The sequence below is a fragment of the Oncorhynchus mykiss genome, chromosome 17 (assembly GCF_013265735.2).
Source record: "Oncorhynchus mykiss isolate Arlee chromosome 17, USDA_OmykA_1.1, whole genome shotgun sequence".
Lineage (NCBI taxonomy): Eukaryota > Metazoa > Chordata > Actinopteri > Salmoniformes > Salmonidae > Oncorhynchus > Oncorhynchus mykiss.
Window position 1 is genome coordinate 9,281,107 of NC_048581.1, and position 17,480 is coordinate 9,298,586.

Sequence of the window (17,480 nt, forward strand, 5' to 3'; positions counted from 1 at the left end):
TAGCTAGCTAGCCAGCCAGTTAGCTCGGGTGCTTGACTGCCATTGTGAGGTCAGAACTCGTGAGGTCAGAACCTTACTCCTGATTTACAAAAAGGCCCAGAGCTCACTCTGGCACTCCAGATTGAATTTACAAACACACCAAAATCGTAAAATTTCAGCTAGTTATTTTTTATGCCAACAAGCTAGCAAGAAGTTGCATAGCAACAGCATCAACTTCCGGTAGACAGGTGAAGCGCTAGTACTCAACTGAAAGGATACCGTTCGGTTACAGTGTACTAAAATGAACTAATAGTATGTACTCATTGTGTAGTATTCAAACACAGCTATGGTTTGTATATGTTTGATAACGTCCCATGTATTCCATTCCAGCCATTACAATGAGCCCGTCCTCCTATAGCTCCTCCAACCAGCCTCCTCTGTGGTATACAGGTGTCGGGCTGGTTGGTGGCCAATTTTTTTCTCCCTCTGTTTGTATCATAAATGTAACGTGATTGAACACACACTATCGCACAGTAGGTGGCGGCATCCACAAACAAAATGTGTGAACGCCATGATACCAAAGAAGAAGATATAACCCACCCTCGCCAGCCTTCCTTCTGAGAAGCAGTCAGTCAACCGGCTGTTGCATTTTTTTTTCGGTTATCGATTGGTCTTGTCTGGACCGTGAACTCGCGGGAGAGTTTGGACAAAAATGGTGGATAAATAAAATAGAGTTCACTGAGGCCGTTTTAAAAAAGTATCAATTTACGGTCTGGGTGGCGCTCCCATAGACACCAATGCGATAGCAGCTGGGTCTGGTCTGCTTTGTTCATTGATTGAACCAGAAAAAACAGCGACTGGATTGGATTCCTTCCTGCCCCCTTCAAAAAAACGTGACTAGCTAGCATATTGACGCCGATAACTACAGAAACAAATGGCTTTGAATGGTACGTTTTATCAAATAATTAGCTACTAGCTACTATTCTGAAAATGTGAGGTAACGTTAGTTAACGTTGCAGTAGTTTGTCAGCTAACACTAGTTAGCTAACTAGCTAGTTTGTCAGCTAACGCTAGCTATGATTCTTGTTCACTTGCTAAATCTATAGTTTTTTTTTTTGGAAAACCTCTCGCTAACTGTCAAAGGTGACCGTTAGGATCGCGTGACAAGAATGGAGGATAATTTGGAGCGCGTGCTCCATTGCGATGACAAGGAGGAGGTAGGTGTATTGTTTACATATAGTAGGGCCTTGTGTAAGCGGTCTTAAAATGTAATGTAGCTAGGCTTATCTTCCTTCTCAAGTAGCATGATAAGTGTGTGTGTGTCCCTCCCCAGTTGAGGCAGAAACTGGCCCTGCTACAGAGGGAGTACTCCAGGACAGTTCGGAGATTACAGGTGAGAGATATGGTGTGTAAAGGTGGTAACTGGTGTGTGTGTGGGGGGGGGGGGCTATGTATGTGTGTGTAGTAAGTACCACAACCATGACTGATACCTGTGTTGTGTAGTACTGCACGCGTTTGACAACATTGATGTACATTATCCCCCCTATACACACACACACACAGCGAGCTGAGCGTTCAGATGCCGTGCGGAAGCATGTGAGGAGTCGGATCTCTGAGCAGAACCTCCAGGACCAGACAGACCCAGTCCCTGCCAGCACCTTTCCCAACCCAGCTCTACCTCCCCTCTCACTTGGTAGCCCTGCTAGGACAGCCCCAGGTTCGGCCTCACCACCAGGCCCCGCTGGAGGTCAGTCTGCCCGTATTAGAAGTGCTGTAAAAAAAAAAAAAATGTGATGTTAGCAAATTTGAGTTTACCACTATTATATTATTAAGGTTGTAGTGTGTGTGTTCAGGTTGTATTCAGGTTGTAATGTGTATTGGAAATGACATTGTACTGTGTGTGTATGTGTGCAGACTCGACTGTGGCGGCATCGTGTCCGGTGGAATCTGAGAACCCCAGGCGGAGGAGTCCGTCCATCCGCTTCCTCCTCCCTGTCGATGACTCTTGCCCTCGGACACCTGACCTTAACCCTCACAGACGAAGCCACTCCCTCCGGCTGAGGTCACGGAGAAGCCGGCTGCGCTGGGAGCGGACGGGGAGGGTCCAGGGCGGCGAGGGGGCAGGGGGGAGGTACGACACTGAGACCAGCGAGGATGGGCTGGAGCTGGAAGCACAAACAGAGAAAGAAGAGGATGGAGAGAAGAGAAATATGGAGGAAGAGAAGGAGGGTGTAAAGAAAGAGCTAGAGAGGGAGGAGAATGAGAGGGAAATTCCAGATAAAGAGGCAATGAAACAGAGCGATGGAGAGGAGAGAGAAGAACAGAGGACATATGGACAGAAGGAGATCGGTTCACCCCTTCCTTCTCTGAGGAGAGATGGAGAGAATGAGAGAGAAGAGGGAAGTGATTCAGGAGCTGTGGGAGTCTCCGTGTTAGGGGCTGTTGGGTTGTGTAACACTGGGCGAGTCCTGGACTCGTGCACCCTGGTGGAAGGTCTGCCGTTCCCAGTAGAATACTACATCAGAACCACAAGACGCATGGCCTCTTCACAGAGCCACAGGTTAGTGGTCACCTTTTAACATCTGTTGTTTTTATACTTGATTGTATTGTATTGTACTCTATTGTTGAGTACTACTTCAGAACCACTAGACGGCGACGCATGCCTTCGTCTCAGATCCACAGGTTGCCTGGGTGATTCCACGCCAGGGTGGGACCAATATATATTTTTGGTATCTCTGATTGTTCTGGCAATTCTCACACATACATTTAATCGGGAGGAAGAATGTTTGATATGATTTTTACATTTGTGTCATGGCCCCCATTTAATAAATTTTAGAATAAGGCTGTAGCTAGGGATTAAATGGTTACTGGTTTCACGATTTAACCACGATAAAATTCCCCGCGATTAGTATTATCGTTTCAAATGTATATTCTGATTAAAACTGTGTTTGATTACCGCGGCTTGCAGAAGTCTGATGCAACGCGGGTTTGGTTTTGTGTGAAACCATGGCGGAAGGCAGTGATGGCGCTCTGGAGATTTTTCAGCCTTCTAAGAGGACCAAATCTGAACTGTGGTTGTATTTAGGGTTTTCCCCTGAGTGCTGAGGGAAACTTAATCGAAAATGGTCACCCTGTCTGCAGAACATGCAACAAAATAATTGCTGCCAAAGGTGGCAACACTTCAAATCTCTCGAGTCATCTTCGTGACCATCACCCACTACTTTATAGCGAATGCAAGGTAAGTTAACTTTTAGCTCAATGCATGATGTGGGGACTTTGGGGTTGGGGGATATGTCATGGTTGGTCTAACTTGCTAATAGCTTGTCAATAATGTAAACTGAAGCGTTCAGTGTTACCTAGTCCTGTAAAAACACGTTGATCTGCTGTATGGGTCGTGTGTCTGCAGACTATTCTCCCATTGCACACGATAACGCGTTCTGTAGTTTAGTCACCCAAACAACATGTTTTGTTCATTTAAAATCCGTCAGTCGACGACTTGGTTGTTAGATTGTTATAACAGGTTAAACACTATAGACTCCAATACAAGACTCCTGTATTTAGGTCAATTGTTGGGCTCACTGCAATTACTATCACTGTCCTCTTAAGACTCATTTGTATTTATGTCAATTGTGAATGGGGTCATTGCATATACTCAAATGCAACACAGAAGATAGACTGTGTGAGTTTATAATTATAATCTAACACATAATAATAATAATAATAATAATAATAATAATAATAATAATACATGTGTTATTCCCTTGTTTACAGAGGGTCGTGCAGCAAACCCAGTGATGCTACTGGTCCCTCCTCATCTACAGTTGTGACACAGACACTCCAGTAACCATTTAAAAGGCAGGCTGCTTATGCAGCCACATCAACACATGCTCAAGACCTCACTGCAGCCCTTTCATATTACATTGCAAAGGACATGATGCCATTTCATAGTGTTGAGAGGCCTGGCTTTCTGAGGCTGATGAAGGTTGCTGTGCCCCACGACAAAAGTGCCATCACCAACATTATTTTCCAAGACTGAAATCCCAAACCTGTACAACCAGGTTAAAGCCGATGTTGGAAAAAGTTTGGCTCAAGGCACATGGTTTGCTGCAACTACTGACCTCTGGACCAGTGAAAGTGGGGGTGGTCAACCCTACATCAGCTTCAGTTATCCATTACCTCACCCCAGACTGGCAACTGGAATCAAACTGCCTGGAAACACAGTTCTTCCCAGAAGATCACTCTGCTCACAACATCAGAGTTTTTTTGAGAATATGTCCTGGACCACATCACCTGTTCTGGTGGAAACGGATACGGAGCCGTCCCTGACTAAGGAGATGAAAAGGGTAATGAGAGAAGACCTTAACAACATCCACAGAGAAGGCAAAGAGAGTCATGCACATGGCTTGTTTCATTGACCCCTGCTTCAAAAGGAGCTTGTTAGATGAGCCTGAGGCTGCAAACGTTGACACTGACCGCTGTGTCCAGGAGGCTTTGAAGCTGACAGCTGTACAAGTCAGGGAATAACCACAAAGCACCAGCAGCGCCTCCACCACCACCCCCACAGCGGCATCGGGGGGGAAAGGCCTGGCTGGGTTGCTGAGAAGGATTACCTCAACAAGGCAGCAGAGAGGTGAAGAGGGTCAGATTCTGACCTCCCCAGAAGACAGAGTGAAAGAAGAGATCAAGGTCTACCTGTCTCTGCCACCCATTCCAGCTGAAGAGGATCCACTGGTGTAGTGGAGAGGTTCTGCATCAGAGCTGCCTCGCCTTGCCAGGGTTGCCAGGAAGCTTTTATGCATCGCAGCAACCAGCAGTCAGAGAGAGTGTTCAGTGCCAGCGAGCACTTTGTCTCCCCTTGCAGATCCCTATTTAAACAGGACGAAGTAAATATGTTGACATTTTTACATTTCAGTTTCAAGTGAACAAAGATGCAGGATGTTAAGCCAGCAGCACCTTGTTTCTATATGAAGGAGAGAACAGACATACAGGATGTTAGGCCAGCAGCACCTTGTTTCTATATGAAGGAGAGAACAGACATACAGGATGTTAGGCCAGCAGCACCTTGTTTCTATATGAAGGAGAGAACAGACATACAGGATGTTAGGCCAGCAGCACCTTGTTTCTATATGAAGGAGAGAACAGACATACAGGATGTTAGACCAGCAGCATCTTGTTTCTATATGAAGGAGAGAACAGACATACAGGATGTTAGGCCAGCAGCACCTTGTTTCTATATGAAGGAGAGAACAGACATACAGGATGTTAGGCCAGCAGCACCTTGTTTCTATATGAAGGAGAGAACAGACATACAGGATGTTAGGCCAGCAGCACCTTGTTTCTATATGAAGGAGAGAACAGACATACAGGATGTTAGACCAGCAGCATCTTGTTTCTATATGAAGGAGAGAACAGACATACAGGATGTTAGGCCAGCAGCACCTTGTTTCTATATGAAGGAGAGAACAGACATACAGGATGTTAGGCCAGCAGCACCTAGTTTCTATATGAAGGAGAGAACAGACATACAGGATGTTAGGCCAGCAGCACCTTGTTTCTATATGAAGGAGAGAACAGACATACAGGATGTTAGACCAGCAGCACCTTGTTTCTATATGAAGGAGAGAACAGACATACAGGATGTTAGACCAGCAGCACCTTGTTTCTATATGAAGGAGAGAACAGACATACAGGATGTTAGGCCAGCAGCACCTTGTTTCTATATCAAGGAGAGAACAGACATACAGGATGTTAGACCAGCAGCACCTTGTTTCTATATGAAGGAGAGAACAGACATACTGGATGTTAGGCCAGGAGCACCTTGTTTCTATATGAAGGAGAGAACAGACATACAGGATGTTAGGCCAGCAGCACCTTGTTTCTATATGAAGGAGAGAACAGACATACTGGATGTTAGGCCAGCAGCACCTTGTTTCTATATGAAGGAGAGAACAGACATACTGGATGTTAGACCAGCAGCACCTTGTTTCTATATGAAGGAGAGAACAGACATACAGGATGTTAGACCAGCAGCACCTTGTTTCTATATGAAGGAGAGAACAGACATACTGGATGTTAGGCCAGCAGCACCTTGTTTCTATATGAAGGAGAGAACAGACATACAGGATGTTAGGCCAGCAGCACCTTGTTTCTATATGAAGGAGAGAACAGACATACTGGATGTTAGGCCAGCAGCACCTTGTTTCTATATGAAGGAGAGAACAGACATACTGGATGTTAGGCCAGCAGCACCTTGTTTCTATATGAAGGAGAGAACAGACATACTGGATGTTAGACCAGCAGCACCTTGTTTCTATATGAAGGAGAGAACAGACATACAGGATGTTAGACCAGCAGCACCTTGTTTCTATATGAAGGAGAGAACAGACATACTGGATGTTAGGCCAGCAGCACCTTGTTTCTATATGAAGGAGAGAACAGACATACTGGATGTTAGACCAGCAGCACCTTGTTTCTATATGAAGGAGAGAACAGACATACAGGATGTTAGACCAGCAGCACCTTGTTTCTATATGAAGGAGAGAACAGACATACTGGATGTTAGGCCAGCAGCACCTTGTTTCTATATGAAGGAGAGAACAGACATACAGGATGTTAGACCAGCAGCACCTTGTTTCTATATGAAGGAGAGAACAGACATACTGGATGTTAGGCCAGCAGCACCTTGTTTCTATATGAAGGAGAGAACAGACATACTGGATGTTAGGCCAGCAGCACCTTGTTTCTGTATGAAGGAGAGAACAGACATACAGGATGTTAGGCCAGCAGCACCTTGTTTCTATATGAAGGCGAGAAGAGATAAACAATCAGTGTTGTTCGTTTGATTTGTTTAGATATTGTGTTATGTTAATGTCATCACCTGCACATTGGATGTGTTTACATATGGTTGTATTGTTCTGACATGCACATTGGATGTGTTTACATATGGTTGTATTGTTCTGACATGCACATTGGATGTGTTGACATATGGTTGTATTGTTCTGACATGCACATTGGATGTGTTTACATATGGTTGTATTGTTCTGACATGCACATTGGATGTGTTTACATATGGTTGTATTGTTCTGACATGCACATTGGATGGGTTTACATATGGTTGTATTGTTCTGACATGCACATTGGATGTGTTTACATATGGTTGTATTGTTCTGACATGCACATTGGATGTGTTTACATATGGTTGTATTGTTCTGACATGTACATTGGATGTGTTTACATATGGTTGTATTGTTCTGACATGTACATTGGATGGGTTTACATATGGTTGTATTGTTCTGACATGTACATTGCTTTACTTGTGTTGCTTAAGGTTGTGTTCATTAAAACCTGCACTAAGGAAACTTGGTGGCGCCATCTTTAATGTTAATGATATTATTTTAAAGTGCATAGTGCTGATAATTGTATTTGTTTGTTGGTTTTCAGTATAAAACTTGGTGAAATGATTTCAGTGTATCACTACTTTTTCAACATTTCCAGCACATCTTAACAATATCGCGATAATACTGATAACCGCGATAATACTGATAATACAGATAACCGTCATCATTTTGGTCACTATAATGGTGATATGAAATGTTCACACAGTTTCAACTCTAGCTGTAACGTAACACAAAGTGTTAAAAGTCCAGGGGTCTGTATACTTGATGAATGCACTGTATATTAGGTAAACCAAAGGAAATGCCTATCTAAAGCATTGTGGCCACCATAATAGCGCCGTTGTAAAGATTCTTTACGTGTCTGGAACTCAATTGGAGGGATGCATAATCATTCGTCCACGTGAAATTCCATCATTTAGCGTTTTCCGCCACCACCAACAAAACGCCGTCTCAGTAATTTGAATGTGAGGGTGTTCCGTGTGAGCCTGCTCCGTCTTGTCTGCGGTTCACAAATCTAATGTAAGGTGTTTTGTTAATGCTACTTTCAGAGACCTGCAGGCTGTCATTCTGAACCAACTCAACAGGGGGCACCACAGAAGGAGCAAGGTCCGGATGTCTAACACACACTCACTCTCAACTTCACACTCCGAATCACTAGCACAACCCTCCAATCACCGCCAGTGCTCCAGTCAACTGACCTCAAACTCACCGACCAATCGCACACCGGTCGAGGAGCCATCAGCCAATCAGATGCTTACCGCTGAGTCAGGGACCAATCAGAGTGAGAGTTTACCCTCCAGAGCCTGCAGTGTTCGGCCTATCAGAGGCCGGAGGAGGAGAGGAAGGAGGCCGAAACTGGGCCGCTCTCTAAGTTTGGACTCGGATCCTCCAGCACCAGTCCCAGACAACACCCAGACCCCGGCCGCTATTAGCCCAGCCTCACAGCCTCTCCCTGGGGGTGGATGTACGGAGCGCTGGCCTCTCTCTGGAGGTGTGGAGGAACAGCTTTATCCCATCTTCAGAAGGAGCTGTGTCTCTCCCCTCATTCACACAGCAAAGCAGAGCAAAGGTGGGACTGAGCCGTGTGGTGTATCTGAAGGCTGTTACACTTCACTGTGACTTCAATTATCAGCTAACTTTTTCATCCTTTCACTCTTGTTCTGTGTGTGTGTGTGTGTGTGTAGAGAGTGTGTGGTCTCTCCTTCTGCCCTCCTCCCTCTCCCCTGGAGGACCAGCAGTGCACCCTGGGAGTCTGGGCCGCGTCATCTCAACCTTTGACCTCCAGGATTTCCATCTCCCCGACGACCAGTTCGGACAGCTAAAGCTCCAGAAGCTTCGCGCCTCGTCTGCCGTTGCCGAACCGGAACCCTTCTCACCTTACAACATGCGTCGTCGCCGCAACAGAGGCTCGGTCCACGGTCTCCACGGCGACACAGGCGGTCAGATGTCTAAAGCGCCTACGCCTGAGCCCCTCCCTCTCAGCCTCACCCCTCCTGTCACAGACTGCGTCACTCCGGTAGAACAGTCTATAGACAGATCTTTAGGCCAGCATCTTATAGACCACCCTATAGGCCAGCAGTCTACAGACGCACTAGACCATTCTACAGACCTCCATTCGGAGTACCATTCAGTTTGCCAGTTTACAGACCACCTTGTAGACCAGCCTACTGGCCATCAGTCTACAGACCACCTTGTAGACCAGCCTACTGGCCATCAGTCTACAGACCACCCTGTAGACCAGCCTATAGGCCATCAGTCTACAGACCAGCCTACTGGCCATCAGTCTACAGACCTTCCTGTAGACCAGCCTATTGGCCATCAGTCTACAGACCAACCCGTAGACCAGCCTATTGGCCATCAGTCTACAGACCAACCCGTAGACCAGCCTACTGGCCATCAGTCTACAGACCACCCCGTAGACCAGCCTACTGGCCATCAGTCTATAGACCAACCCGTAGACCAGCCTACTGGCCATCAGTCTATAGACCACTCTGTAGGCCAGCCTATAGGCCATCAGTCTACAGACCAGCCTACTGGCCATCAGTCTACAGACCACCCTGTAGACCAGCCTATTGGCCATCAGTCTACAGACCAACCCGTAGACCAGCCTACTGGCCATCAGTCTACAGACCAACCCGTAGACCAGCCTACTGGCCATCAGTCTACAGACCACCCCGTAGACCAGCCTGTAGGCCATCAGCTTACCGTTTTAGTAGGCCAGTCTATAGACTTTCCTTCAGTAGACCAGCAGACAGGCCGACTCACTACTGAGTGCCCTTCCCTTCAAACTGAAACCAAGACCGAGTGCCCTCCCGAGTGTCCATCCTTCCACACAAAGACTAAATGCCTTTCTCCGTGCCCTACGGAGTTCCCTGTCGAGTGCCTTACCAAATGTCCTTCCGTGTGCACTACTGAGTGCCCTTCCCTCCGGACGGAGACAGATGCAGAGTGTGCTGTCCCCCCCAGCCCTTCCCTGCTCCTCCTTAGCCCCTCCCTAACCAGCCACACCCCTCACGGACACACCCTTTCCCTCTCCTCCATTCCCCCCTTACCTTCCTTAGGGATGACCCCTAGCCCCTTGACCCCTAACCCCAACATACCCCTCTCCCTCCCTGACAGCCCCCCATTACCTTCTTTAGAGGCGGTGACTCACATCCTCTCCTGCCCCCCCACTCTGACCCTCCCTCTCTCCTGCCCTCCCTGCCGCCCCACTCTGACCCTCTCCTGCCCTCCCACTCTGACCCTCCCCCTCTCCTGCTCTCCCTGTCCCCCTACTCTGACCCTCCCCTTCCCCTCTAGTCCCTCCACCCAAGCCCTCTCTCCTCCCTCCCTCTCTCCCTGCCCATCTCCAATCATCCCTCTCTCCTCCTCCCCTCCCTCCCTCGCTCTCTGCCACCCCAGCCTGGTTGATTCCCTGCCCCAACTTTTGCTCCCTCCCACTCCTCTACTACTGCCTCAATCTCTCCCTCCAACCCCAAATACACCCCCTCCATCGCCCCCTATCCAGCTTCTTCGCCAGCCAGCTCCCTCTCTCCACTCAACCAGACAGGCCACCGAGGAGAGAGGAGAGGGAGAGGAGGAGAGAGCGTTGAGGAAAAAAGAGGAGAAGAGGAGGGATGGGATGACAGAGGAGGGTGTCTTAAAGCTCTCTCACACACTGAAGGTCAATACTGTGATGACAAGCCATTGTTGTGTATTTCAACATCCATGTCACCACTCACTTCAGAGAATGTCTGTGTGTGTAATAATAATGTGTGTGTGTGTGTGTCTAGGCCCCTGCAGGAGGCAGCCTGGTGGATGTCTGCTGTGTGTCGTGGTTGTCAGTAGGTGTATGTGTAGCGGTGGCAGAAGAGTGGGAGGTGTGTGTTTGGGGTCAGAACAACCCCCCACACTGGAGACGACTCCACACCTGGACCTTCATAGAAGTAACTTTGTGTTGTGTGTCTTTGTGTGTGTGTGTAACAACTGTGAGTTTATATTGTTCATGGGTGTTTCTGTGTTTAATGAGTGTGTGTGTAACAGCTGTGTATTAGTCAAAGGTTTGGACTCATTCAAGAGTTTTCCTTTCTTTAGTGAAGACATCAAAACTAGGACATAACAAATATGGAATCATCTAGTAACCAAAAAAAGTGTTAAACAGATCAATATAAACAAAAATATTTTATTTTTGAAATTCTTCAAAGTATCAACCCTTTGCCTTGATGACAGCTTTGCACACTCTTGCCATTTCATAGTTTTGATGTCTTCACTATTATTCTACAATGTAGAAAATAGTACAAATAAAGAAAAACCCTTGAATGAGGAGGAGAGTGAAAGGAACCGTGCAAGCTAACAGGCTGGCCACAAACAGACAAATAACGGAGCAGAACGGCATCTCAGAACACACAACTCATGGATCCTTGTCATTGATTGGCTATTGCAGCAGACGACCACACCGGGGTCCACTCCTATCAGCTAAAACCAAGAAGAAGAGGCTCCAGTGGGCACGCCGTCACCAACACTGGATGAGAGGAGTGGAAAAGCATCACCTGGAACAGCGACTTCAGTTTACTTGAGTGGCCTGGTCAGTCCCCAGACCTCAACCCTGTAGAGCATCTGTGGGATGAGATGTTGGTAGCATGAATGTACTGCCGTCCAATCAGCAGCAACTGCGTGATGACATCACATCAGCATGGACCAACGTCCCTGTGGAACGTTTCCCACACCTTGTTGAAAACCCCCCCAAAATTCAAGCTGTTCTGGAGGTGACCGATACTAGATAGGTGTACCTAATAAACTGTCCAGTGAGTGTACATTGTATGTGTGTGTGTGTTTAAGTCAGTGATGTCAGTGTTTCCTGTGTCGGACGCTCCTGGGCTTCTGTGTGTGACTCTGGGCCAGCTGGAAATCAGAGAGGCCAGGTACTACACCCCCCCGCCACACACACATACTGCTACCACTCCCCCATCCCACACACATACTGCTACCACTCCCCCACCCCACACACATACTGCTACCACTCCCCCATCCCTCTTTTTCTTCCCGGTTCTTCTTTCTCTTCTTCTTTGCTTGTCAGTCTCTGTGTTCATGCGTCTGTAAATGTTTATATTAATATTTGTGTGTGTCTGCGCACATGTATCTCTGTGTGTGTAGGGTACTGTGCTGCTCCAGTCTGTCCCAGGCGGTGCTGTGTGAGGGGGAGATCCACATGGTGGTGGGCATGTCCAACCGAAGGCTGGTTAGCTCCTCCTACTCTGTCGCCACAACCCCGCTGCAGGTCTACACACTGACACAGGATGGCAGGTAACCATGGGTGACCAGGGTCTTCTGTCGTCTGGCATGGTTAATGCTGTGTGTGTGTGTACTCTATCTCTGTCTTTCTGACCTCTCTCAGGCTGCAGGCCTGCCTGTCTTTGGTCTGTCCTACTGAGCGCGTGCAGACCGTGGCGGCGGTGGAGGGACAGACTGACGCTCTGATTGGCTCAACCCACGGAGGACATGTTGTTCTGTGGTGAGCAAAAGAACGTAGCTAATTCAGTGCTTCCTGGTGCTGGGGACCTAAACGGTGGCACCCTTGTGGTTATTTTAATAATAATTTTAATAAGTGGTGTCGTTCTAGGGCAAAAACACCTCTTTAGGTCCCCGGGACCAGGATGCTCTAATTGAAAGGTTTTCAAAGACACTTTACACTGGTTTTGTAGACAGCTGCTTTATCAAGGAACGCTTTTACTTCCAATGACTAATGTGTGCTTGTCTCACCTATCTTAGTGGAATGCACTGACTGTAAGTCTCTCTCTGGATAAGAGCCATCTGCTAAATGCCTTCTCAAGCCTGTTTACAGTTGAATGAGAATCTTCTCCGTTAACTGCTCGTGTGTGCGTGTGTGTGTGTGTGTGTGTGACAGGAACGTGACGACGGGGCAGCTGCTGCGGAGCATCAATCTGGGAGATGGTTTCACGGATACGACCTGCCTCCGAGGATACTCCCTCTGCGTGAGTGTGTGTGTGTAGTATCTGTACCAGAAAGAGTGTGTTCGTTCCTACTATAATGTGTGAGAGAACCTACAGGACATGGGAGAGTTTCTGATCTTCGTGTGTTTGTGTTCTCACCATGTCATTCCCCATGTCTAACCAACAGCCTCCACCCACCTTGACTGAATAGTGATCAGGTTGTCATGTCCCACTCTGTCCTACGAAACCTCCCAGTGTCTGCGTCCCAAACCACCCAATTCTCTGCCCTTTCTCTATGTGCACTCTCTCCCACACACATTTAAAGCATTTACTGTCCATAACCCATCCATGGGTTAGAGGGAGTGTCCACTACTTTCCTTCTAAATCCATGAAGGGAAGTGAACAAGTGTATTGTGAGAGTACAGAGAATTGAGACAGTCAACGTGTAACTCAAATTGTATTTGTGACGTACGCCGAATACAACAGGTGTGTAGATCTTACCGTGAAATGCTTACTTACAAGCCCTTAACCAATAATGCTGTTCAAGAAATAGTTAATCAAAATATTTACTAAATAAACTAAAGTAAAAAATAAATAAATAATAATAAATCAAAAAGTAAAACAGCACATTTACATAACAATAACGAGGCTAAATACACGGGGAACTGGTACCGGGTCAATGTGCTGGGGTACCTTTGTAGATATAGTGATGGTATGTACAGTCATGATGTTGTCCTGTTTTATTGGTTGTTTTTTTTGTGTTTTTTTGTGAAGTGTGTTGAGACCTGGAGAAATGCACTTTGAATGAATTTTGATTTGTCATGTCACCGTTCGTCCTACAGGGGGTGCTGTTTGTCCTGTTGCAACACCCGTCCCTGTGTGCTGTGGAGGAGGAAGAGGGAGGGGCTCTGTTCTCGCTGGTCGCCACCAACCCTCTGACTGGCACCGTCGCCCTGGCAACCAGACTAGGCCTCCCCAAAGCCTGCACCGGGAGGTGAGAGGGGGAGGAGGAAAGGGAGAGTTGGCAGGAAGAGGGAATTGTGTGTTAACCTCTCTCTCGTTTGTGGGTGTGTGTTTATTCTGTGTGTGTGTTCTCTCCCTAGGCTGGTGGAGGTTGATGTCCATGGATCCAGTGTGATTGGGGTTTTCCGGTCCGGCTCCGTGTGTGTGTGGCAGCTTGGGGGGCGTCAGGGCCAGCAGGGGGTCTGGTTCCCAGAGCTGGGGTGTCAGCTCGCCCGTTGGGGGGCGCAGGGAACTGTCCTGACAGCACACCTCAATGGAGACGTCTGCTTACACCGCTACAGACCACTCTGAACAACTACAGACCACTATAGAACACTCTGAACAACTACAGACCACTCTGAACAAGTACAGACCACTATAGAACACTCTGAACAACTACAGACCACTATAGAACACTCTGAACAACTACAGACCACTATAGAACACTCTGAACAACTACAGACCACTCTGAACAACTAGAGACCACTCTGAACTACTAGAGACCACTATAGACCACTCTGAACAACTACAGACCACTGTAGAGCACTCTGAACAACTACAGACCACTGTAGAGCACTCTGAACAACTACAGACCACTCTGAACTACTGTTATACATGCCAGAGAGGTATGTTTGTTCTACCAAACACATTTCTATCTGAAGGTTGTCCAACGTGTCCTGCTGAATGCAGCCCAGAAGGGTCTGCTACATAGCAGGAACAATGAGTTAGCGCTCTAACTTTGATAAGCAACCAGAAATAACTATTGATTTTCTGGTTCATTAAGAAAGCTAAACTTAGATATGTGTTTTTGGTTGTTTTATTATGCCATGCACTTAATATATTTCTATAAAACAAGTTATTTCAGAATATTTAGGCAAGTTAGCTGGGTAACACATTGATCTTGCTTTGTCGTAAACACCTGCAACCGTGACCTCTGGTGCTGAATCACATTTTGATTCTGATTCTTCTGAATCACTTTCTACCACATCCAAATGACATGGTTCAACTGTTTGGTTCCTGAGTCTGTTCCATATGTTCCTACATATAAATGACATGGTTCAACTGTCTGGTGCCTGAGTCTGTTCCATATGTTCCTACATATACAGTGGGGCAAAAAAGTATTTAGTCAGCCACCAATTGTGCAAGTTCTCCCACTTAAAAAGATGAGGCTTGTAATTTTCATCATAGGTACACTTCAACTATGACAGAGAAAAAAAAATCCAGAAAATCACATTGTAGGATTTTTAATGAATTTATTTGCAAATTATGGTGGAAAATAAGTATTTGGTCAATAAAAAAAGTTTATCTCAATACTTTGTTATATACCATTTGTTGGCAATGACAGAGGTCAAACGTTTTCTGTAAGTCTTCACAAGGTTTTCACACACTTGCTGGTATTTTGGCCCATTCCTTCATGCAGATCTCCTCTAGAGCAGTGATGTTTTGGGGCTGTTGCCGGGCAACACAGACTTTCAACTCCCTCCAAAGATTTTCTATGGGGTTGAGATCTGGAGACTGGCTAGGCCACTCCAAGACCTTGAAATGCTTCTTACGAAGCCACTTCTTCGTTGCCCGGGCGGTGTGTTTGGGATCATTGTCATGCTGAAAGACCGAGCCACGTTTCATCTTCAATGCCCTTGCTGATGGAAGGAGGTTTTCACTCAAAATCTCACGATACATGGCCCCATTCATTCTTTCCTTTACACGGATCAGTCGTCCTGGTCCCTTTGCAGAAAAACAGCCCCAAAGCATGATGTTTCTACCCCCATGCTTCACAGTAGATATGGTGTTCGTTGGATGCAACTCAACATTCTTTGTCCTCCAAACACAACGAGTTGAGTTTTTACCAAAAAGTTATATTTTGGTTTCATCTGACCATTTGACATTCTCCCAATCTTCTGGATCATCCAAATGCTCTCTACCAAACTTCAGACGGGCCTGGACATGTACTGGCTTTAAGCAGGGGGACACGTCTGGCACTGCAGGATTTGAGTCCCTGGCGGCGTAGTGTGTTACTGATGGTAGGCTTTGTTACTTTGGTCCCAGCTCTCTGCAGGTCATTCACTAGGTCCCCCTGTGTGGTTCTGGGATTTTTGCTCACCATTCTTGTGATCATTTTGACCCCACGGGGTGAGATCTTGCGTGGAGCCCCAGATCGAGGGAGATTATCAGTGGTCTTGTATGTCTTCCATTTCCTAATAATTGCTCCCACAGTTGATTTCTTCAAACCAAGCTGCTTACCTATTGCAGATTCAGTCTTCCCAGCCTGGTGCAGGTCTACAATTTTGTTTCTGGTGTCCTTTGACAGCTCTTTGGTCTTGGCCATAGTGGAGTTTGGAGTGTGACTGTTTGAGGTTGTGGACAGGTGTCTTTTATTCTGATAACAAGTTCAAGCAGGTGCCATTAATACAGGTAACGAGTGGAGGACAGAGGAGCCTCTTAAAGAAGAAGTTACAGGTCTGTGAGAGCCAGAAATCTTGCTTGTTTGTAGGTGACCAAATACTTATTTTCCACCATAATTTGCAAATAAATTCATAAAAAATCCTACAATGTGATTTTCTGGATTTTTTTTCTCATTTTGTCTGTCATAGTTGAAGTGTACCTATGATGAAAATTACAGGCCTCTCATCTTTTTAAGTGGGAGAACTTGCACAATTGGTGGCGGATTGTTTAGGTGGCGGATTGACTTTAGCTTCCCTCCAGGCCTGAGGGAACACACTTTCTAGTAGGCTTAAATTGAAGATATGGCAAATAGGAGTGGCAATATCGTCCGCTATTATCCTCTGTCATTTTCCATCCAAGTTGTCAGACCCCGGTGGCTTGTCATTGTTGATAGACAACAATATTTTTTTCATCTCTTCACACTCAGTTTACGGAATTCAGTTACTGTTCTTGTCTTTCATCAATTTGGTCACATATACTTGTATGTGTAGTGTCAGCGTTTGTTGTTGTCATGTTATGCCTCCATTTGCCTCCAATCTTGCCAATGAAATTTTTTTTTAAAGTAGTTGGCATTATCAGTCGGTTTTGTGATGACTGAGCCATCTGATTCATTGAAAAATTCAACTGAGTTTGCCTTTTTTTTCCAAAATGTAATTGAAGGTGCTCCAAAACTTTTTACTATCGTTCTTTGTCATTTATCTTTGTGTCATAGTTTCTTCATTTAATTCAGTTTAGTCACGATTTCTCAATATGCAGTATTTTTTTCAATCGGTTGTGCAGCCAGACTTATTTGCCATTCCTTTTGCCACATCCCTCTCAACGATATAATTTTTCGTAAAGATGTGATCAATACATCTTCATGTCGGAAAGTCGGAGCTCTAGAAAGATGCCAGAGTTTCCGACTTGGAATTCTGAGTTGGATGTTCAAACCGATTTTTCCCAGTCTGAGCTATTTTTTTCTCAGAGTTCCCAGTTGTCTTGAATGCACCAAAGTCTGAGATTTTCGAGTTCCCAGTTGTTTTGAACGCAGCATAATCAGACTATTCTATACCCTATGAAAGTGACATTTTCCAGGAATGAGGAGCTATAGGAGGACCGGCTCATCGTAATGGCTAGAATGGAATGAATGGAACGGTATCAAACCTATGGAAACAACATGTTTGACACTGTTCCATTAATTCCATTCCAGCCATTACAATGAGCCCGTTGCTCTATAGCTCCTCCCACTAGCCTC

At 46.2% G+C, this 17,480-nt stretch overlaps 1 protein-coding gene across 7 annotated transcripts; it reads left to right on the forward strand.

Annotated features, from left to right (window-relative positions):
- Positions 1–321: 321 nt before the first annotated feature.
- Positions 322–14,868, forward strand: LOC110487204 (partner and localizer of BRCA2). 7 transcript variants are annotated; one of them, XM_036948823.1, is made up of 15 exons: positions 354–926; positions 1,123–1,196; positions 1,313–1,372; positions 1,543–1,726; positions 1,894–2,539; positions 7,922–8,442; positions 8,558–10,536; positions 10,646–10,798; positions 11,691–11,773; positions 12,006–12,155; positions 12,247–12,363; positions 12,757–12,844; positions 13,645–13,796; positions 13,906–14,108; positions 14,189–14,868. In XM_036948823.1, exons 2-15 carry the CDS (start codon positions 1,149–1,151, stop codon positions 14,194–14,196), a joined length of 4,392 nt encoding a protein of 1,463 aa, XP_036804718.1. In that variant the 5' UTR covers positions 354–926; positions 1,123–1,148; the 3' UTR covers positions 14,197–14,868. The 7 variants fall into 7 exon arrangements, 5 of the variants coding, with proteins under 5 accessions (XP_036804719.1, XP_036804720.1, XP_036804718.1 ...); XM_036948822.1 differs by having other exon boundaries at positions 419–926; positions 13,906–14,868; XR_005036788.1 differs by lacking the exons at positions 11,691–11,773; positions 13,906–14,108; positions 14,189–14,868 and having other exon boundaries at positions 327–926; positions 13,645–13,752.
- Positions 14,869–17,480: the final 2,612 nt, after the last annotated feature.